A 23,453-nucleotide genomic window follows, 5' to 3' on the forward strand; every position below is an offset into this window, starting at 1 on the left:
TAACTTTCCAAAATGTAGATTCTTGTTCATTGCCTATCCATATGTTCCTAGAGACCTAACCTGTGCTTACACTTGTTGATGAGAAGACTGTTTTATATGCTTTCATAAAGTTGTACTTAAAGGAGCCCAGAATTCTCCAAATAGCTTTGAACCTTCAACCTCTTGAATTCTGGGAATGAAGTTTGCCCAGGGAAAAGTAGGTCTGGTGAGAAGTGGGGAGTAGTTTGTGGCTGGCCAGGTCCCATAAAAGGATAGGTGGAAAAGGAAAGTAGGGAGATCCTATTGGTCCTCATGCAGCTGGGGAGGTTAGGGAAGGAGTGGCTCAGGTAGAAGTTGGTGGGAAGGAAGAATTGGTTCAGTCCCAACTGGCATCAGTGGCTGGAAAGCACTCTAGTAGCAATGATGTGAGGGACCAACAGCTATTTATTCTCACCAAGGAAGTGTTTTTAAATTGGGTATTCCATAGATTTGTGATTTCAAATTTTATGGTGAAGCAGATTGTAAAAATAAAAAACCAAAAAAAAAACCAAACCAAAACAGAAAAACCCAAACAAAACCAAACTCCAGTTTTTTTCTCTAATAAAAATAAAAACTGATATTAAGACTAAACTTTTTGTATCAGAATACTTGTCAGCACTAATGTTTCTTAACATTATCAAGATTCGGGAAAGAGAAGAAAGAAGGAAGAGAGAACGTGAAGAAAAAGAAGAATATGAAGCTAAATTAGAAGCTGAAATGAGACGTTACAACCCCTGGGGAAAAGGTGGAGGTGGTGCTCCTCTGAGAGATGCAAAAGGAAATCTGATAAGTATGTTATTTCCATTGATCTGTTGTTTTTAAAAGAAACTGAACTATTTTTAAATTTTTAAAAGAATGGGGTGGTAGAAGAAGTGGGAATCATAGCCTGTAAGGCAAGCTCTCTTTTTGTGTAACTTAATGCAAAAGAGATATTTTGTAACACATATAATAACAGGTTAGAAAGTCTTTCTTCTTTGGAGTACTATTGATATAATTTTGTTGCATGTTTTTCATCCTCTAATGATAATAATTCAATTGCAGAGAAAAGCTCATGTTAGTTGGCAAGTTTTTACCCAAACTAGTGGTTAGATTTTTAAGAAAACATCCTGGTAAAAATAACAAAACTCTTATTAAATTTTTTTTTTAAGTAGTAAGACATTTTATTTTTTTTTATTTTTATTTTTTAAAGATTTTATTTATTTATTTGAGAGAGAGAGAGAATGAGAGATAGAGAGCACGAGAGGGAAGAGGGTCAGAGGGAGAGGCAGACTCCCCGCCGAGCAGGGAGCCCGATGCGGGACTCGATCCCGGGACTCCAGGATCATGACCCGAGCCGACGGCAGTCGCTTAACCAACTGAGCCACCCAGGCGCCCCAAGTAGTAAGACATTTTAAATATAAGTGATCTGAAATAGTTGTGGGCTGCAGTATTTCATACACGCCCTGTACCTGCACACTGCAAGGACTCCATTGAAATGTAAAGACCTGATCTCAGAAACTCTCTGGCAGGTTGCAGAATCATATTGATTGGTCTTTAAATTATGTACTCTCAAAAATGTTTGATCTAGAGGGGCACCTGGGTCGCTCAGTCAGTTAAGTGTCCGACTCTTGATTTCAGCTCAGGTCATGATCTCAAGGTCGTGAGATCAAGCCCCACTTTGGGTTCCGTTCTGGGTGTGGAGCCTGTTTAAGATTATCTCTCTCTCTCTGTCTCCCCCCCACTGCCTGACCCCCTTCCCCCCGCCATCTTTCACATGCTCTTTCTCCCTGTCTTAAAAAAAAAAAAATGTTTGATCTAGAAACTACAGCAGCCAGCACTTTGAAAAAAAGAGGTCTTACTTATACAACTTGTGATATATATTGGGATAGTCTCTGATTAGCTTTTAGGTAAGAATAAAAATAGACAAAGACAGGTTTTTGAAAATTATTAGAAATGAGAAACGAATAATAGAAACCCATTAAATGGTAAAGATGTAGACTTCATTTTGTTCTTCAGGTATTATATATTATTATAGGGATAGTTGAGGGATGTAGTCAGAATACTTTCTGGATATTGAGTTATTAAGAGTTCTTAAATATTATGCTTTTGCTTCTTTGTTAAAGATGGCTTTTTAAAAAGATGTATTTGAGACCCATTTAAATTACTAAGATAACTCTTTTCTTCCCAAAGGATTTGTTCCTTTCCTATCTTCACCTCATACTTTGCTCACGGTTTTGAAGACTGGAACTCTTACTCTTTTTATAGATGAGGTGATTTTAGGTGATATATAGATAAACATTGCGTATTTTAAAAGTTAAATGGTTATTTGAATATATATTAGAAAAACACTGGTTTTTCATTTAAGGATAGTGCTATAACATTTCCTTTTAAAGTACAGGTATTAGTTCAGGCATTTAACAGAAAGTGCTTTAACAAACAACCTCTAGGGGCGCCTGGGTGGCTCAGTTGGTTAAGCAACTGCCTTTGACTCAGGTCATGATCCCCGCGTCTTGGGATCGAGTCCTGCATCGGGCTCCCTGCACAGTGGGGAGTCTGCTCTCCCTCTGACCCTACCCCCTCTTGTGCTCGCTCTCGTGCTCTTTCTCTCTCTCTCTCAAATAAATAAATAAAATCTTAAAACAACAACAACAACAAAAAATAAACAACCCCTAATTATCAGAGGCTTGAGGCTTAAGGTTTAAGGCAGTTAAAGTTACTTCTCACTTACGTCACAGTCTGATGCTGTTTGGGTGGTTCTCCTCCAAGAGGTGACTCAGGAATCCAGGGCTCGTCTCTTGGGTCATTCCTCCACTTTGAAATCCTGTAATTCGAGCAGCCAAACAGGGTTCAGTGGTGGGAGATTGAGTTGAGAGTTTTGTGGGGGCTCTGGCCTGGAAGTGGAGGGAATATTGCTTTGTCTTTGCTCCAATATTCAGGCCTAATTATGAGGAGACATAATTATAGTGCCTAGGAGGAGGATATGAAATTGATAAGCATCTAGTCAAGTCTTTGCTGCAGTGAATTTAAATTGTGAATTGATAGAAACATAGTAGTTACTAGGAAGGAGGTGCTTAAATGACCGAAACTTTGGTAAACACTGGAATAGAATAATTTCCTAGGACTTTCAAGCTTGCCTCTAAGATTATTTCCAGTCCACACAATAGAATTAAGTTGTTCTGTATGTGTTTAGTTGGTGTAAAGGAGTGGGATGAAGGTGGGTTATTGAATTATAAAATACTGTTTTAGAATTGTTTGACCTCACAGTAAAGAAGCAAACTTTTCTGTGGTTTTCATTTTTAACAGTAATGTTTACTTTGCTTATTTAATTCTACTGTCATGCCATGTGATAGAAAAGTATACTATTTTATCAAATACAGTGTAACTCTTTTTTAAATGGTATTTTCAAAGCAGGTAACTCATCCCTTAAAGAGTGTCAGTTTGTTTGTGACTGATATATTTTAGAGAGGGAGGGAGAGGAGGGAATGTAATTTTTCTATTATATTTGAAATATGTAGTAAAGATCTATATTCTACTTTACTTCATGTAATGGCTGAGATCATATAACTTCTGTACTTTCTGTTGGCCAACATTAATTGGGCTGCTGGCTTTTTTAGTTACTCCTGTTTTATCTTTGATCTTTTATTACAAAGAAGTTAAGGAAATTTAATGTTCATCCTTATCTTAGCTCTCTAGGGAAGGTCTCTATAAGGAGAAGTAGTTATTAATAAATATTAACCCATATAACTGGAATAGCATCAGCCCCCTTTTTTTTGTGCATCAACCCTTTTAAAGTAAATATCTCTCATTTTTATTATTTGTACGACACTCAAAATCTGTTTCATTTCTCAGCTCTCTATTCATTAAAGTTCTTTTTTCAAGTTCCTATTAAAAAAACAAACTGTTCTAATGACTTTCAATGGTTGAATGAATAAACTGTGGTACATTCGTACCATGGGTTGCTACCGAACAATTAAAAGAATTAACTATTGATGCACATAATAACTTGAAAGACTCTTCAAAGAAATTTTGCTAAGTGAAAGAAGCCCCTCTCTAATGGTTACATACGTGTATATTCATAAGATGATTATAGGGATGGTGATGTTACATGAATCTATCATATGTTAAAATTCTTAAAAATTACTCCAAAAAAATCAATAAAAATTAAAAAATACTTTACTTTGAAAGATAGCAGAAGTATCTCATAGTTCTAACTGATTAATAGATTATGCGTTTCTTCACATATATTTGACTAAGTATTTGTATTTCTTTTATGTATTGTATTTGCCCCAGTTAGACTTATGTTTGTTTTTATGTTGATTATTGAGACACAATTTGCATATGACAAAATTCATCCTTTTTTAAGTGTATCATTCAGTGAGTTTTGACAGCTGATTCTAGCAGCTACTGCCACAATCAAGATATAGAACATTTCCAATTTATCCAACCTTATATACCCTTGCCAACCTCTGATCTGCATTCTGACACAATAGTATTGCCTTTGTGTCTTTTTTTTCTTAGTTTTAATGATTTATCCACGTTGTGTATGTCTGTAGTTTACTTCTTTTTATTACTGAATAGGATTCTACTATGTGGAGGTACCATAATTGTTTATCCTTTTACCAGTTGATGGATTTTTGGCTTGTTTACAATTTAAGGCTGTTATAAATAAAGCTGTTACAAACGTTCGCCTTCAGGTCTTTATGTGCATATAAATTTTCATTTTTCATAGAAATGGAACTCCTGGAACATATAGTAATAAGTGTATATTTAACTTTGTTAGAAACCTCTAGAACATTTTCCAAAGTGGTGCCATTTTGCATTCTTACCAGCAAAGCGTAAGATTTCTGGTTGCATTGCCTCCTCATCAGCCCTTGTATTTAGCCTTTCTATTAAATAGATAGGATATCTCATTGTGTTTTTTTTTTAACTTCTTATTTTGAAATAATTCAAGACTTAGAGAAGAGTTGCAAAGATATAGGGTGTACCCTTCACCTAGCTTCCCATGATGTTAACATCTTCCATAATCTAGTATAGTGTCCCAAATGAGAAATTAAAATTTTAATTTAATGAGATCTCATTTCCCATGCCACACAATTTATCCCTTTCAAATATATAATTCGGGGATGCCTGGGTAGCTCAGTTGGTTGAGCGTCTGCCTTTGGCTTGAGTCATGATCCTAGGGTCCTTGGATCGAGCCCCACATCAGGCTCCTTGCTTGGCGGGGGAGCCTGCTTTTCCCTCTGCCTGCAGCTCCTCCTGCTTGTGCGCTCTCTCTCTCTTTCTCTCTCTCTCACAAATAAGTAAATAAAATCTTTAAAGAAAATAAAATATACAATTCAGCAGTTTTTAGTATATTCACAAAGTTGTGCTACAATCACACAATTTTAGAACATTTTGTACGTTGAATTGCCTTGATACACTTGTTGAAAATCAGTTGACCATAAAATTATTTATGGACTCTTATGTTGTGTTCCATTGATCTAGATGTCTATCCTTATGCCCATATCATACTCTCTTGATTACTGTAGCTTTGTAGTAAGTTTTGAAATTGAGAAGTGTGAGTCTTCCAACTTTGTTCTTCTTTTTCAAGATTGTTTTGTCTACTTCCCTTGCATTTTCATATAAATTTTACTATCATTTTGTCAACCTCAAAAAAATGTGGGATTTTCATTGGGATTGCATTTACAAAAAGATCAATTTGGGACAGCCAGCATCTTAACTATATTGAATCTTTTGATCGATGAATGTGGAATATTTATCTACTTATTACTCTTAGTTAATATCTTTTAGCAATATTTTACAGTTTTCAGATATTGTAATATATTTTGTTAGTTTTTTTTTGTAGGTTCTTTGGAATTTTTTAGACAATCATGTTATCTGCAGACAGTTTTACTTCTTCCTTTCCAATCTGATTGCCTTTTAGTTATTTGCTTGTGTTTTGCACTTGTTTGGAACTCCAGTACAATGATTAGAAATCATGAGAACAGATAGCCTTGTCTTGTCCGATTTTAGGTGGGAAGCATTCAATCTTTTCACCAGTGTAATGTTGACTGTAGGTTTTTTGTAGATTTTTTTTTTTTTAATCAGGTCTAGGACGTTCTCTTCTATTCCTGCTCTTCTATTCCTTTTCACATGAGTATATGTTGAATTTTGTCAAGTGCTTTTCTACATCTTTTGAAATGATAATTTCATCTTTCTCACTCTGTCGCTATAGGGTGAATTACATTGACTAATTTTTTTAAAAAAGATTTTATTTATTTATTTGGCAGAGAGATAGAGAGCACAAGTAGGCAGAGCAGCAGGCAGAGGGAGAGGGAGAGACCTGATGTGGGGCTCGATCCCAGGACCCTGGGGTCATGACCTGAGTCAAAGTCAGTTTAACTGACTGAGCCACTCAGGCGCCCCACATTGACTAATTTTTTTAAATGTTGAGCCACTCTTTTATCCTGGTATCAACCCTAGTTAGTCATATTTTATTGTTTTTCTTTTTTAATTTCTTATTGTAGGATTTGATTTGCTAATATTTAGTTAGAGATCTTTGCATCTAGGCTCATACCCTTGTCTGTTTTTCTTATAATGTTGTTGTCCGGTTTTGGTATCAGGATGATGCTGGCTTCACAGATAGGAGTTGGGAAAAGTTTCCTCTTTTGTTGCTAGAATTTACCAGTGAAGCCACCTGGGCTGGGAATTTTCTTTTGGGGAAGTTTTTAAACCATGAATTCAACTTCTTTAGTACATAAAGATATCAGTTTATCTATTTCTTCTTGTGTGAACTTTTGTGGTTTGAATCATTAAATAGGAATTTATCCATTTTATTTGTTTTTCAATTTATTGGCATAAAATTATTCACAGTATTCTTTAATGTCTGTATATAGGATCTACAGTGATAGTTTCTCTTTTATTCCTGATATTTGTAATTTGTTTATTCTTTTTTTCATTTTATTGATCTTTTCATAGAACCAGCTCTGGTTTTCATTGATTTTCTCTGTTGTTGTTCTTTTCCTGTTTCATTTATTTTTCCTCTTATCTTTACGATTTTCTTCCTGTAGTTTGCTTTGTACTTAATTTTCTTTTTCTGTTTTCTCAATGTACAAGCTTAATGATTTGATTTCTTTTCTAATACATGCATTTAAAAATGCTATAAATTTCCTTTTGAGTACTGCTTTAACTGTAGCACAAATTTTGATATGTGGTATTTTCATTTTCATTCAACTAACTTTTCTAATTTTGTGATTTTTCTTTGACCCATTAATTATTTAGACATGAGTTTTTAAAATTTCCATATATTTGGTAACTTTCTTTTATTCACTTCTAGTGTACTCTTTTGTTCAGAGAATATACTTTTTGTCATTTTAATATTTTTAAATTCATGAGATTTATTTTATGGACTGCCAGTTAGATTTTTATTTGTCTTAGAGACTGTGATCTTTATAAGTTAAGTATGTATATTTTAAGTTAATTTTGAAATATGTATTATTAGTCAAATTAGGGTTGGAAATTTTCTTTAGCTCTTTGAATTGATTTATAGAAGAGTTTGTATATCAGTCATGATCGCTGGATAATCTTGGGCCTATAGAAATATTTTCAGCCATTTTCTTTATGTTTTGGTACTTTCATCAAACAACAGCTAACTTATAAAATTAATTTTATGGGGTGCCTGGATAGGTAGTCAGTTGAGTGTCTGACTCTTGATGTTGGCTCAGGTCATGATATCAGGGTCGTGGGATCGAGCCTCAGGGTGGGCTCTGCGCTCAGACAGGAGTCTGCTTCTCTTTCTCTCTCGCTCTCCCCCCTCCCTGATCATGCACGTGCACGCTTGCTCTCCCTCTCTCTAAAATCAATAGTCAATCTTTAAAAAATAAATTTTAATTTCAAAGTATTTAGGTTTATAAAAAAAATAATAAAGTAAGGAGTGAAAAAAATTTAAGTATTGTTTACCTGTAGCTATCACATAATTTAGTCCTGGTCTGATAAATTGTTCAGAGAGTAGAATTATTTTCCCATTCATTAATCTGTAATATTTTCTTTTGTTATTCTGTTCTTTGTAGAATTATTCTGTAATGCTAGCAATTTTATATTAGGTGATATGATGGTGTACATTTGAAATAAAGGCTGTTTTTCAGTGACATCTTTGCAATTGGCAAATTATACTCTTCACTAAAGTGCATTTTTAAATTTTGAATTTAGCTGATTTCAAACCTTTTATTTTACCACCTCACAGAAAGATAGACAAGGAGTAACTAGTTAATCGATAGTCTTTTGCAATAAATAGCAATATGGACTTGTCTTGATTGCTTAGTCTGATAGTCTTAAATAATTATGTACTCTGCTGACATCAATTTTCTTTTTATATAAATACATTGACTTATCTAATTGAGAGGACTGTGTATAATCACAATAGTAAAGTAAAACATGTTATTCATTTTGAAGTTTATTATAGTGTTTGTTTACTTATAAGATATTTATATCTTAATTTATGGTTGTGTAAATGATTATCAGAATGAGATTGCCTTCCCTGAGCATTCATTAGTTTGGTAACAGACCTCTGGTTTTCATCTTAGAAGGAGTGAGCTTGATATACCATACTCTTCTAATAGAAACTGGAAGAATACTGTATATATTGTTATTCATAGTGACTTCTCACTTATATAGAGAGATTTTATGCTGTTCTAGTGAATTTTGGATGATGAGATATTGATTTCCCATTTGAGTTTTTTTGTGTAATTTGGTGACTTTTTAGGGACCGCAGCTATTAGTTCATGACCTCAACTTTATCGTCATGTTTCTGTTTGCATTTACCTCCCATATCCAGATAGATCCCAGGATTTGGTGATGATTGCAGGAGCACTTAGCTAATTTTTCCTTACCAATTCTTGGCAGTTAGCAGTTCTTTTGCAGTCAGTTTCTCTGTGATTTCAGCTAGTCCCTTACTATCCCAGTTGTTTTATGGAGAAGAAGTATTTTTTATTTTGTTACAGCTTTAGAGTTCTGTAGTCATTCAGGTCTGTTTTTAATATTGACTTGTTGTTTGACCTGATTCTGTGTGCTCAGATTTTTGTGATGTGTATGTGGTATCTATTGCTGGGTGACAGATTACCCAATATGTAATGTGTTAATTTAACAAATATTCATTATCTTGTGGTTCTGTGAGTCAGTAATTTGTGAATGGGTTAGCTGGTTATTTCTGTCTCACGGTCTTTGATGAGTTTGGGATCCAAAATGTCAGCCAGGGTTATAGTCATATGAAGGCTTGACTGGAACTGGAGAATCCATTTTCAATATGGCTCCCTCACATGGCTCAAGAAACTTCAGTTTCTTGCCATGTGGGCCTTTCCATGGGGCTCCATCAGTGCCCTTATGATATAGTAGCTGACTTTCTTCAGAGTAAGTGATCTAGTAGATAAAGCAAAGTGGAAACCATAATGTCTTTTATGAAGTAGCCTGGAAGTCATATGGCATCATCCTGCAATATTTTGTTCAGAAGAAGTGAGTTACTGACTCTGGCTTATGCTTAAAGGGAGGGGAATTGAACTCCATCTTTTAAGGGAGGACCATCAAAAGAGTTTATAGATATATTTTAAAACTCTGCACTACATGATTATATTTTTCTCATTACGAATGCTAATGAAGTTGGGTAAATTTCGCTATGACTTGTTTTGAATTGTTGCTGTTTGTTCTGTATTAAAAAAATTCCAGCTTCTTAACTAACATAGATATGAATATAATTTTTATGGGTTGTCAAAGATCTAACATTCTTAAGGTCTCTACTGATTTTATTTTATAAGGTTATTTTTTGAAAATCTTACAAGTTTTAATAATTCTGTTTCTATTTTCAGGGCACCAAGATACCATTGAATTATTCCAACTCTGTCCTATTTTTTTCTCTCTGATTCTCTACTTTAAAAAATGTATTAAACATACTAATTACAAAAATGTATTTGTTGAAATAAATGGCTTATTTTTCCCTCTTAGCTGATTTGAATAGGATGCACAGACAAAATATAGATGCCTACCATAACCCAGATGCAAGAACATATGAAGATAAAAGGGCTGTTGTATCTCTAAACCAAAATTTAGCCACCTCAAATGCTGAGAACCTAGAAGATTCTACGAATAAAAACTCAGGTTTTTAATCACATTCTATTTCTTTTGTTTGTTTACATTTCTAAAGTTGTTCAGTAACATTTCTCTTCTCTTGCCTGACAAAGGTCATATTGTGATTTTGAGAACTTGGTTACACTGAGTCAGAAAGCATAACACGTTATTCATGTTATTTACAATACCTTTTCTTAAGTATTTTGAAAAAAAGCGAATAGGGAAATATACTTTGCTTTTTAACACTATGTGTTTCTTCTCAGCTTTATAACTTATGTATGCTTTAGCTACTGCTAAAATTTTTATTTTGCTGGTGGGAGGACTTAAAATCACATAGTCTCTTTACACATATACAGACAAATAGTCTCTTGCTGCTTATACCCATAACTATTTGAACTAGTGAAAATGCATCAGATGTGATATGATATATTGTACAAAGAAATTGCTTATTTTTATTTGTTATACTTTATTTTTATTTTAATTGTTAATTTTATTTTTTGCTTATTTTTAATCATTTGCCCTGTCTTGTAAAACCACAAAGGACAAAGAAATGAAGTTTAATTTTTTTAAAAGTTTAATTTGATGTCCCTTTCTTAAGCAATATCTTTGATTTGCTATCAAACAACATCCTTTAATTAAAGGTTCTATACATAGAAAATTATTCAGTAGCTTTCTTTATGACTTGGCAGGGAAAGTTGTCATCTTCTTTATCAAGTATATATGAAAATATGTTACATATTTTAAAATCAAAGGAAGTTTAAAGGACATATCTATCACTTTGCACTATATTTTGATGCCTGTAGAAGTAACCATTTATTTACTACAAATTCTGCTTTTGTACTTCCACTAAAGTTTTGATTTTAGACTACTAAAGAACTTATATTAGAAAGTCCTCCCAAAATATCCCTGACTGATCATATAGTCTTCAAAATTGATTTTTAAATTTTTAACCCATATGACTGCCTGGCCAAACAGGCAGATTAAATAGGGAGCTGTGATTAAAATCACCAACCTTTCATCTTTCACGCCTTTGATGGTAGCGCTAATCCCTATGCCCTTTTTGAACATTTTAGGAGATGTGCTACTTGTCATTTCCGTGGACAGCCTGTACCACTGTTGGATCTCTAATTACGAGGAAGTGCTTTCTTACTTTGATCCACAGTAGATTTTTACCTAGTGGATCCAGTCTTCATTTTTGAAGCACTACAAATGAATTTTTTTTATTGTATATAATTATTAATTTGGCTTCCACTCTTTGTAATAGTTCATTGTGCAGTAAAAACACCTTTCATTTTATTGAAGAGAATTTTGACTTCTTTTTGATACATCATTATTTTTCTCTTCATTTGTTTCTAGTAGTCTGTATTGAGATCCCAGTTCTACATACTCCTTCTCTATCTTTTTCTTCCACACCTGGTATTGTTTGTAGTTCTGTCTTCACCCAGAACTTTATCATATTAATAAGGATTTAAGCATCTAGCTCTGCTTATCAAGCAAAAACACTGGAAAAAAATCAGGTTTCTATGACCCTTTCCAAGGAAAACACACAAACTTGATGATTGAACATGTACAGCAGAATTTACTGCCTGTTGTCTTTCTGTACACTCCCAGGGTTTTAGTGCTGTTATTGTGGGCAGGTGCTTTCGTTTAAGAAGTCATACAAACTCATGAAGTGCTAAAATGTCCCCTTTTTTTGTGTATTGAAGTTCCCTAAGAATTAACCTAAGATAGACTTTCTGAATGCAAGAAACCATCCAGTCACCTAATTTGTTGCTGTGCTAGCATTTATGTGTGTGATGTATGTTTATATATGTATATGTGTGTTTACACATACACATACATATGTGGCATTTGATATTTTAAAGGCCTTAGGGAACTTGAATATATCTGAAAATTGAATGTTACAATGTGTGCTTAAAAGTTCATTATCCTTTCATGTTTTCTCTTCATTAGACCTGTTTGAGGCCTTTCCTAAAGTTCATTGTTTTTCTTTTACTTTCTGGTTCTAGAATGAAGAACCATATTTATGAAGTCCATACTAATTTGACTTAAACTTAGTGTTTAGCTTATTATGATACCTAGATATATTTCCATAGGTTAGAGCATGTGTTTCTCCATGATTTTATTTTTGTAATTTATTTTTTAAAGATCTTATTTTTAAAAACTTAATTTTGTTTTGCTTATCTGCTTTTTCACTATAACATTTGATTTTCTGCTGATCTATTCAAATAAGCATTAATACTTAAACACAAAGGCAAAATAGGCCTAAGTGGCAGCGAAACTGCAAGGCATGAGTGAGAGAAAGATATGCTTTAGATTGATGGTATAAAGACTGAGTCAGTAACTAAAAAATAATATAAAAAGTTATATGAGGCTTAAATTTAAACATATTTTTCCTGCATTTAAGGAGAGACTCCTGGGGTATAATTATTTTTCAGGTTGCCTTTATGAAATCATTTAATCCTTCCCCAGAATGTATAATTCTGTTTATAGAAACATATAGCATATTTTTATTCTTCATGTTTATATCCTGTTACTTTAATAGAATTTTTAAATAAAAATTATTGCAGTGATAAAGAATCATTCTAATTTGTAAAAAGTGTTTTCAGAGCTGGCTTTCTAATCTATTGTGAACCATAGATGGAAAGACTTTTGGAATTACTGATTTTCTAAAACAAATTTTTTAATATATGTATACATACTAGATTTTAATATATAATTAAGCATATTCTTAAGAAAAGGGTATTTACAGGGGCACCTGGGTGGCTCAGTTGTTAAGCCTCTGCCTTCAGCTCAGGTCGTGATCCCAGAGTCCTGGGATCGAGCCCTGCATCGGGCTCCCTGCTCAGTGGGTAGCCTGCTTTCCCTTTCCCACTCCCCCTGCTTGTGTTCCCTCTCTTGCTGTCTGTCTCTGTCAAATAAATAAATAAAATCTTAAAAAAAAAAAAAGAAAAGGGTATTTACATAAGAACTTAAATGTACTTTTTTTCTTTATATAAATTTTACTTTAAAGTCTGTGCTGCAGTGAAAGTTGTTTAGGCTCCTACCTTTTGTTTCCTTGGTGTCTTTCAGATATAGATATAAATTTTTCAACTATATATTTTTGTTTCATCATTTTTCTTTACTCGTTACTTTTCATCTGGTCTTCAGATTCTAATCTCAGCCTTCCTCTTCTGATTTTTGACCTCTGGTCTTCCGTAGTTAGCACGTTTATTCACAATGTGGATTTAGTAGCAAACTTTATTCTTTAACCTTTATATTTTCTAACCATCGAGTAATGGTATGTTTTTGCAAAATTTCTCTTTCAAGGTTATATGCAACCACAGAGCTCTCCTTTTGCTCGGGGAAATATATTTTGTGAGCCTCCAACTGAACTTCAGATTAAACAGCAAGAATTATACAAGAATTTTCTTCGTTTTCAGGTGAAGTGCTTATTTTATCATAGTTTCAAAGTTTTGTTAGAATTGTAATAAACTAAACTTGAAAAGATTTTACTCACAGGATAAAGAATAAATTCTAAAATACCTCCACAGTTATTTAAGATAACTAATTTACATCAGATATAGGTAGTACTAAAATGATAATTTTTCATTTATATCTGAGAAAGGAATATGGAGACATGTTAGGCATGCCAGTTGTCTTACTCTTTTTTCTTTTTTATTATTAACATATACTGTATTATTTGTTTCAGGGGTACAGGTCTGTGATTCATCAGTCTTACAGAATTCACAGCCCCACTCACCATAGCACATACTCTCCCCAATGTCCATCTCTTTTCTAAACTTTATTAAATCATTGTTAAAGAATGCTGACATTTCTAAAACTGAATGATTTAATAAAATATTTGCTTTTTAGACATAGAATGAATATTTCTAGATGCTTATGTGTTAGTAGAAAATCAATAGTTTTTTTCCAAATGATGTATTCTTGACTCAGTATAGTTTATAAATTATTAAAAATCAGATGTAATCACGTTTTGCAATTATTTGCCTCATTTATGCATGTAAGCAAATAGCATTTAAAAATAGTGGAAATGCTCAAAGTAAGACACTTGAATGAGTATCCAGCGTTTATTAAGCAAACAATTATTGAATACCCATACTGTGTCTACTCCTGTGCTGAATACTAGGGGTGGAGCCTGAGGTGAAAGAGAAGGACTCACAATTTCTTCTCTTCTCACCGCCACACCCCTTTCCCACCCACCCTTAATATCCCATTATCAGATTAACCCTGTGGTCTGGGTGGTCTTCCTTTGATATGACTTCTCATGTTATGCTTCGCTACTCAAAAACTGGTAGTAGCTTTTCTTTCCTACAGAAAATACTCAAATTCCTTAGTCTGACACCTAAAGCCATCCAGTCTAATCCCAAACTCTTAAATTCTTCTTAAAAATGTTCTACTCAAATATGTCCTCTTTCTAATCCTAATTATTGTGGACTCTTCAATAAGGCAGTGATGTAATGGATATGCTCTTGAGGGTGACTGATCTGGCATTAGTCTTTAAGATGTATTTTTCGAGGATTTAAAAGATTGGAAGCAAGGTATTTTACTAGACGGGCAACAATGGAAATGGATGGAAATGGAAAGACCTTTGTAAGGATCGACAGAATGAATAGAGATAATGAGTGTAAGAGAGTGGCATCAGAAGTCCTTACGGTACTGGCCACTCATGTAGCAGCTGATTGAGGGTCACAGAGTCACCTACTGAACTTGAAATGCCCTGTGGTATACTGCCCATAATGACAGCAAGTCAAAATTATGTAACTCCTATTATACTTAACAAGTGTTAGCATGGTTTAGGGTAGAATTCAGGGGGGAAAACAGTCTTGAAATTATATAGCCTTTTATTATTTTGAAGGTACTTTTGCATATAGTATCTCATTAATCTTCAAACTTGCCGAGGAAGGTATTACTATTTCTGTTTTATGACATGCAACTAAAACCCAGGCTAAGACGCTTACCCACGGTGGCAGAGCCAGCATATTGAACCCAGGTCTCCTGACTTTAAGTACAATACACAATACACACTTATATTTCTAGAGGGTTCTAAGAGTCTTTCCCTCTGGAAAAAAGTAGTAATAGGGGAAGTTTGACTATATCAGTTTTAGAGTAAGTTTAGGTGAATGGATTGCTCTCGAATGGTGGCTTACATATTTTTCTTTAAGCAGCCCCTTAAAACTCTTTCCCTCTCAAGCAAAATCTAGCACAAAACTCTAAGAAAATTTAAAATATCTAAATGGTATTTATTATTACTACCAACACTAAAGTGTCAGACAAAAAGTATCCCCAAACTTAAATGTCAAAAGAAATGTTATAAAATGTTCAGATCTGTGTACCAAGATGGCAAAATAAGGCTTAGCTCTATGTATGCATAAAAAAGTTATACTGTTAAAGTTAATGCAGAAGTCTTCATGTGGTTAAAATCTGATAAGTAATGCAAATGAGTGTTTACATATAATTTTTAATTACAGCTTTAGAAATAATTTAATCTTTTCAGCTGTAAGGTAAAGTTTGATAAAATATTTGCAGGACCCTTGAAGCACCTTTGTATTATACAGTTTGAAAACAACTGACCTAGATGATAGCTTTCCTCTTTCTGTCGAACTGCTGTGTAGCATTTTTGTTGGAATGGCATTTCTGTGGATTTCTTAGGTGTGTGATCCATTTATGATTGTGACCCTTAATGGAGAAGTGACTTTGTGATTGTAAATTGTGTGTGTGTGTGTGTGTGTGTGTGTGGAATAGGCAGAAGGGGGAATAAGTGTTAAATGTGAGGTTTTGTTGTATAGATCATAATTGCCCTTTTGTCTAGGTGTATTGTACTTGAAGAAGTGATTATGGGTACCTTATTAGTACTAAATATTAGGATTGTGCTTATTTAATAGTGTTGTTTGAAAAAAGTGTTGGAAGAAGCCCTAGCATGTAAAGTCATGGGACATGTAGGAAGAGTAAAGTTCTTACAGTTGAAAAGATTGATAACGCTAGATATAACAGCCTTGAAGCTAGAGGATATGTAGACAAGAACAGTGAAAATATTATGAATATCCATAACCACTTCATATTTAAAAGTAACTGAAATCTATTGATAACCTTAAAACCAGCATCATGAATTCCCGATACCTTTGCTGTCATTCTACCTTACCTCATTCATGGAGGATGTAGACTATACCTCAAGGTCCTCTTCCTTTCACATCTCAGACCTTGCCTTAGAATATTTCTCCAGAGTTGTCAGCACTGTAGGCCCCAGGTGGCATTCAAGATGAAACTTAATTATGAACCCTTGTGGCTAAAATCCTTGTTTACCTTACCACTTACCAGTAGATAGGAAAGAAGAAAGGGCATTCTGGGGAAGGGTTTCTTGCATAAGGAATGATTAAATGCTAAAATACTACATTGTTGTTTCAGGATACTAATCAAGCCAAGGAATTTTGAGACATAATAGTAATGATCATTATAAAATAATATAATCATGAGTTATTTACTGCGTATGTGTGTAAACAGGAATTTTTATTTTTTTTAACATACATTGTTTCACTTCAGTTCTGTAAGTACTCCTTGGAGATGTAGACATTAATAGCTCTTTTTACCAGATGACAAAACTGAATAAGAATGTCTTCTTAAGGTCACTCAGTGAGTAAGTATTTGATGGAGCTGGAATTTTACTCATATCTCAACATTACATCATGTAGCCTCCTTAATAAAATATAGGAAACTGAAAAATTTAGGAACTTAAAAAGAGGGTATGAATGTTGAATTCATAGGATACTAGAAAATATTACGTGGTATTCTAACTTTCATTAGTTTTCCAGAGTAATAACTAGGTTTAATTCTTTAGATTGAGGAAAAGAAACAAAGAGAGGAAGCAGAGCGAGAGAGACTAAAAATTGCAGAAGAAAAAGAAGAAAAACGGCTTGCAGAACAGAGAGCACGAATTCAGCAAGAGTATGAAGAGGAACAGGAAAAGAAAAGGGAGAAAGAGGAGGAGGTGCATTTTTTTCCTACTTTCTTTTTCTACTTACCCTGAAAGTGAAATCTTTATTTTGACTTGGAAAGGTATTACAGAGAACAGTCCTAGAGTACATTTAGAAAATATCAGATCAATATCCATTTATTGGATACTATTTTATTAAAGCGAAAGACTAAGTTAAAAAAGATTAATGATGACTTTTTTAAGCCAGAAATTAGCTTAGGCTTACTGGGATGTTATACAAAATGCCTAATACTTGGGGCGCCTGGGTGGCTCAGTTGGTTAAGCGACTGCCTTCAGCTCAGGTCATGATCCTGGAGTCCTGGGATCGAGTCCTGCATCGGGCTCCCTGCTCAGCAGGGAGTCTGCTTCTCCCTCTGACTCTCTTCCCTCTCGTGCTCTCTGTCTCTCATTCTCTCTCTCTCAAATAAACAAATAAAATCTTTAAAAAAAAAAACAAAAAAAACAAAATGCCTAATACTTTATTGTTAAATAGCTTCTTTTTGTTAACACTGTATCATCTATATCTTCAATTTTATCTCTTTATTTCAGACAAATAAGACAGCAGATATTTGAATGGACTATAGAATGTATGTATGGAGTGTGTATTTTTCTCTTTATTTTAAAGCAAAGGCTAAAAAATGAAGAGCTTATTCGGTTAGCTGAAGAAAGACGAAAAGAGGCGGAAAGAAAGAAGAAAGAAGAGGAAGAAAAACATAATCTGCAGCTTCAGCACTACTATGCAAGAGAAAATATAATCGGGGAAGAAACAAAGGTACGTTTTAGACAGAAATGTCAGTTAAACCCATAGTTTAAACCCCTTTCATTGTGGCCTTGAGAGCAAAAGAGAGAGAGGGGAGGGGAGGCTTTTGTTTCTCCCTTCCATCTTGCTACTTCATCTGGGTGCAGTGCACTGGGCTTCCTGCACAGAGCATGCATGTCATCCTGCTTGCTGCTCTTTCCCCCCCAGTGAATGTAAGGGCTTTACTTACCTTAGTCATTCTTAATCTTGTTCCCGTGGTCTGTGGAGTAGCACCTGGTCAGCTATTCATGATAAGAGTAAGTACAAAAATGGAAACTAAGTGTCTGGAAACTTTTGTAGCAATTTGTCAAAGTAATTCTGTGTGTGTTGGATCTGATAAAAAAGTTGGACTTAAATTGTGTAATGTCTTTTTAAAAATTTTCATGTATTTAGTAATTCATTTTTACTGTTTTACACTTCTATCCTTGATGGATTGGAAATTAAAAAAGAAATTGGTGCCTCATAATGGACTGGTTTGAAGTCCATAGCTGAGACTGATTGATATTCACTGTTAGGTGTGTGGTGGATCAAAGAGGTTTTCTCTCTAGGAAGCCACTTGGCCCCTGTGAAGCTCCAGTTTACACCCTTGCTCATATTTCAAAGCTATATTTAAAATTTTATATGTGTAAGTATCACTGGGGATTTGTTAAAAATGCATCTTCAGGTCTTATCCACAAAGTGTCTGATTTTAATAAGTTTGAGGGTGGTCCAGGAATCTGCATTTTACAAGCATTCTTAGGAGTTCAGATGTAGTTGGCCTACACATCTTGAAAAACTCTGTATGTGCTATAGTTTTGGCCCAATTTAACTTAAGAAAATGGTTTTCAGAAATTTAGATTTATACAGACATTATTTCTTCTAAGCAGCATTCACAGAAATACTGCTTTTAACCAGTGGGCTCTTCTAGTGTATTTATGATGTGGTTTGGTACACTTTTCAGTGGGTAACCTGCTATAGACAGCATGAGCCATTTTTGATGGGTTCAGATACACTACTTGATTTCTCACCCCAGGATTTTATGGTGATAGAAATAAGTGTTTGCAGTTAGAATCTGCTGAAACATTATTTAAAAGAGAATTTATAAGTAACACCTATGTTTTTTGTTTGCTTTATTTATTTTCAGTGTTCTAGTAATGTTAGGCAATACCCTTCATTTTTAAAGTTGGATATATATTTGTTCTGCCTTTTAAAATATTATTCAAATGTCATTCATTTTTTAAATTAATAGCATTTATTTTTTAGAGCCATATTAGACTTGTAGCAAAATTGAGTGGAAAACACAGAGAATATTTTCTTGTAAAAGTATTTAAAAATGAAAGAACATTTGTTTCTGCCAATTTCTAATTATGTTTAAGAGAAAATGCTTTTCTTAGGAATATAGAGTTTTATGACTGCTCTAGTTCAGTTGTGAAGTACCATAGTTTTAAACCAGCTTTGTTCCATTTAATGTATTTTGCTCTCAGTGATGCAGTTATCATTGCTAGCTATAATTTTTCTTTTATTTATGTATGCCTGATGACATATTTTTGTCCATTTTCTTAGTTTTTACTTTTGTGTCATTTTTTATTTAGCTTGTATATTTGGTTTGTTGAATTTGGTTTTATGTTTTTTTTTTTTTTAAATTCAGTTTTTTACCCTAATCAGAGAATTATAGTCTTTTGAACAGTGATACCTAAATCCATCTATTTTTATCAGACCCAATATATTTGATCATATTAATTGAATTTCTGGCTTTTTTTTTTAATTTATGCTTCCTTGATAGTTGTTTTCTTACTCTGTGGAGTATGCTTTGTTTGCTTCATCCTCTGTGTTCCTTTAGAAGGTTTATATTGTTATAATTCTGCTTGTGGTCATCTAGTGGTTTTAAAAGAAAAGATTTTCTCATATATTTCTGATTTTGTCAGAGTCACCAGTGAAAGTGATATTTGATTTTGTACCATGCAAAATGAACAATTTAACATCCATACATATACTCTGTTCTGGGTGTTTTTTTTTTTTTTTTTTAACCAGATAATTATTACTGCATTTTGTTGGGAATTTGTTTTTTGCATTTTGATTTTAATATGAAATTGGGAACTATTAACTTTATTACACTGGAAACTGAAACCCTCTTTTATCTCTTATGGAGACGTAGAATGCTGTTGTGATCTGGAACATTCCCTCATGGTGATGCTCTTGGTGACAAGGGATCTAGGTTTTAGAGGTTGATTTATATTATTTCCCAGAAAAGAGTTTTTGTTTTTTTGTGTTGTCCTGTTTCTTTTTATTATTAAAACAAGTGTTTACCTTAGTTCTGTTTTTTGTTTTTGTTGTTTTCCTAATATTTGGTATGTTATTGCTTTACTTAAGTTTGTTGGATTTTTTTGTTCTAATCTGAGAGTGCTTTGGTTTTAATAACAATATCTAAATCAATTTATGTTTATCCTAACTGATGTTTTTGATCTTACATAATTGAATTTCTCACTTTTTTTTGGTAAAAAGTATCTTATTAAATAAAAGCAATAGCTTTCTGAACTTCCTAAGTGGTGTTGTAACTATTAGGGGTGTCTGTGCACACAGGCACATATATATGTAGACATACGTATATGTATGTACGTGTTTGTACATACGTATGTTGGTGTATGTCTATATATGTTTATATACGTATGTGTGTGTTTGTATGTGTATATATATACATACATATATATGTATACTTTCTTCCCCCCCAGCGCTTGAGACAGCCTTCTCCTGTTGTTCCTGCTCTTCAGAACAAAATTGCAAACAGACTTCAAAGACCTCCTTCAGTTGACAGCATTATAAGTTCCTTTATTCAGGTATATACATTTTCTTTTGATTTGTTAATCTTAGCTAAATTATTTTAGATGAGGGGAATTGAGTGACATTTTTTTAATTCATCATATTTACCTATGTTACATTTTTTCAAATCTGAAATACAATGGTTGCATTTATTTGTTGCATCAGTTGTAACTGGTAATAGTTGGTGCCATAAAGTTTAAATTCTTTTGACAGATTATAATTTAGCAAATGGTTCTTGTCCAGCCCTCTCAAGAAGGCCTTTTTCTTTGATAATATATTATCTGGCTAGCTGTAATTATGCCATTGAAGTCCCTTATACTTTAGACTCAGCTATGATCAAAAAAACAGAGCTGGGAAAATGTTCCAGAAGGGTTGATCCTTGAGTTGACTCTTGAAGAATGAGTAGGAATTTGCCATAAAGAGGAGGAGGAGATGTGCCAAATCATGGAAGGAAGTGGCACACACGGAGAAGAATACCCCATGGTTTGCTCTGGCCTCAGAATGCCTGACCAGGGTGGCAGCAGAGGTAGAGGTCAGGACATAAGTAGGATGTTGTATGGAGTTTGACTTGATTCCCATAGATGAGTGGATACCAAATGGACTAATTACCAGAAGAGACAAAGCAAATGTTAGAACATTATCCTAATCCCGCTCTCTGAGATTCTGATTTAGTCGGTCTGTGATAGATAATGAATGGTATGCTTTGTAATACTTTAAGTAGGAGAATGACATGTCATAAGTTGGAGAATGGCCATATTTGTCTTACATAACGTTCTCTCAGGCACTGGTGTGGAGATGTATTTTAGAGGTCGGGTAAGACCATAAACATAGAAGTTACAGTGGTTTTGCACAAGTCCAGCTGTGAGACTTTCAGGACTTAAAGGCAGTGACATTAAGAACTGAGAATGGATGACAAATTTAAGACATACTTAAGAGACACAAATAATGGCATTCACTGTGTGTTGGGGGTAGGCATCAGTGAAAACCTTCAAGTTTCTTGTGAGATTTATATAGAGTGGGTAGTTGAAAATATGGGTTGTGGCTAAGGAAGGAGCTCTGGACTTGTTTGGAAGCCATTAACACTGTTCCTTGTCAGATTAGTACAGTTGTTTGGGATGGGTTTGGGGGAAGTAAAGAGGGCTGAGGATGGAACACCAGGGAATTAAATATTTAAGAGGCAGAGAAAGGAAATAGAGACAGAGAAAGTGATAGAGAATGGCAATATCAGTTACTACTGGCCAATTAAAATAAGGGTGTAAAAGCCCATTGAATGTGTCACTTGGGGATCCCCTGGTGACTTTGGTGAGAGCTGTGGAGTGATAGGGTGTAGAAGCAAAGGCAGTAGCTGTGTGGTGAGGCGTGAATGGGCATGAGGAAGCAGACACCGTGTTGCATCTATTCTTCTTGAGAGGATGGCTGTGGAGGGAAGTAGAGAAGGGACAGTAGATAGTGATGAAGGAGGAGATAATTTTTTTTTAAGAAGGAAGAGTTTTTTTTTAAGGTTTTATTTGAGAGAGAGAGAATGAGAGAGAGAGCACGGTGGGGGGAGGGTCAGAGGGAGAAGCAGACTCCCCGCTGAGCAGGGTGCCCGATGCTGGACTCGATCCTGGGACTCCAGGATCATGACCTGAGCCGAAGGCAGTTGCTTAACCAACTGAGCCTCCCAGGCGCCCCAAGAAGGAAGAGATTTTTAAGCATAAGCTAAGAAAAAAGGGTGATTGGAGGAGGTAGGAGTCACTTACCAGATACAGAGAACAGGTGACAGGGTTGTCGTTGGGTGGAGCAAGGACACTTCCATTGTGATGGGAAGGAAAAAGACATGGAGGTGAGTGTATAGGTAGGATAGTGGAAATCTGGTTTCTTTTACATATAGTTGCTTCAAAAAAATTATTCTCTTCAAGCTTCTGAGCAGGCAAGACATACTGAGTATATCTTTGTTATGATTGTTAAACAGGAAAGTTCCATATCCAGGGCAGAGTCTCCTCCGGTACCTGCCAGGAGAAACCAGCTCCGTGCAGAAGGTAGAGTTAACTATTAAGTCTGTAACCTATAATATTTCTCTTTTAAGCTTTTTATTTTGAAATAATTGTAGACTCACAGAATGTTGCAGAAGAGCGTAGTGAGGTCCCGTGTACCCTTCCTGCAGCTTCCCTCAGTGGTACTATCTTATATAGAACAACAACCAGGAAATTGACATTGTTAGACTCTACAGACCTCCATCAGGTCTCACAGTTTTAACACAAAGTAATTGATGTGTGTTTGTGTTTTGTGTGTGGTTCTGTGCATTTGTATTGTGTATAATTTGTGTGACTATTGCACAAAGTATAGAACTGTGGCATCAGGGGCGCCTGGTGGCTCAGTCAGTTAAGAGTCTGCCTTTGGCTCAGGTCATGATCCCGGGGTCCTGGGATCAAGCCCCACATCAGGCTTCCTGCTCAGTGGGAGTCTGCTTCTCCCTCTCCCTCTGCCCCTCCCCTCTGCTCATGTTATCTCTCTCTTTCTTTCAAATAAATAAAATCTTTAAAAAAAAAAAGAAGTGTGGCATCACCACAAAGGAACTCTCTTGTGCTGCCTCTTTATAGTTGCACTCTCCCTACCCCAAGAATATTTCTTAAGTCTGGCAATTCCTGTATTTTCAGAAATGTGTATGTGTATCTTACTGGTATTCATAAATATCTGTATTTATAAAACATTAACAACAACCTTCATAAAAATGTTTCTCTGAGCATTTTAGTTTTGTGATAAGTCTGGTTATGTTTTAATGTTTAATCTTCTGTTCTTATACCTGTCTTATTT

General features: G+C 34.5%; 1 protein-coding gene across 7 annotated transcripts in view; it reads left to right on the forward strand.

The window, feature by feature from the left end:
* Positions 1-23,453, forward strand: part of CSPP1 (centrosome and spindle pole associated protein 1) — a 189,622-nt gene that overhangs the window by 120,970 nt on the left and 45,199 nt on the right. For all 7 annotated transcript variants that reach the window (XM_073892852.1, XM_073892853.1, XM_073892856.1 and 4 more), the window contains 7 exons: positions 661-808; positions 9,970-10,122; positions 13,402-13,514; positions 16,928-17,077; positions 17,688-17,834; positions 20,570-20,674; positions 22,612-22,678. In XM_073892852.1, coding sequence (XP_073748953.1) covers positions 661-808; positions 9,970-10,122; positions 13,402-13,514; positions 16,928-17,077; positions 17,688-17,834; positions 20,570-20,674; positions 22,612-22,678 — 883 coding nt within the window. The remainder of the gene's footprint in view (positions 1-660; positions 809-9,969; positions 10,123-13,401; positions 13,515-16,927; positions 17,078-17,687; positions 17,835-20,569; positions 20,675-22,611; positions 22,679-23,453) is intronic.

The sequence above is a fragment of the Callorhinus ursinus genome, unplaced genomic scaffold (assembly GCF_003265705.2).
Source record: "Callorhinus ursinus isolate GAN/ISIS: 27379988/994484 unplaced genomic scaffold, GSC_fseal_2.0 scaffold5, whole genome shotgun sequence".
NCBI classification, from domain to species: domain Eukaryota; kingdom Metazoa; phylum Chordata; class Mammalia; order Carnivora; family Otariidae; genus Callorhinus; species Callorhinus ursinus.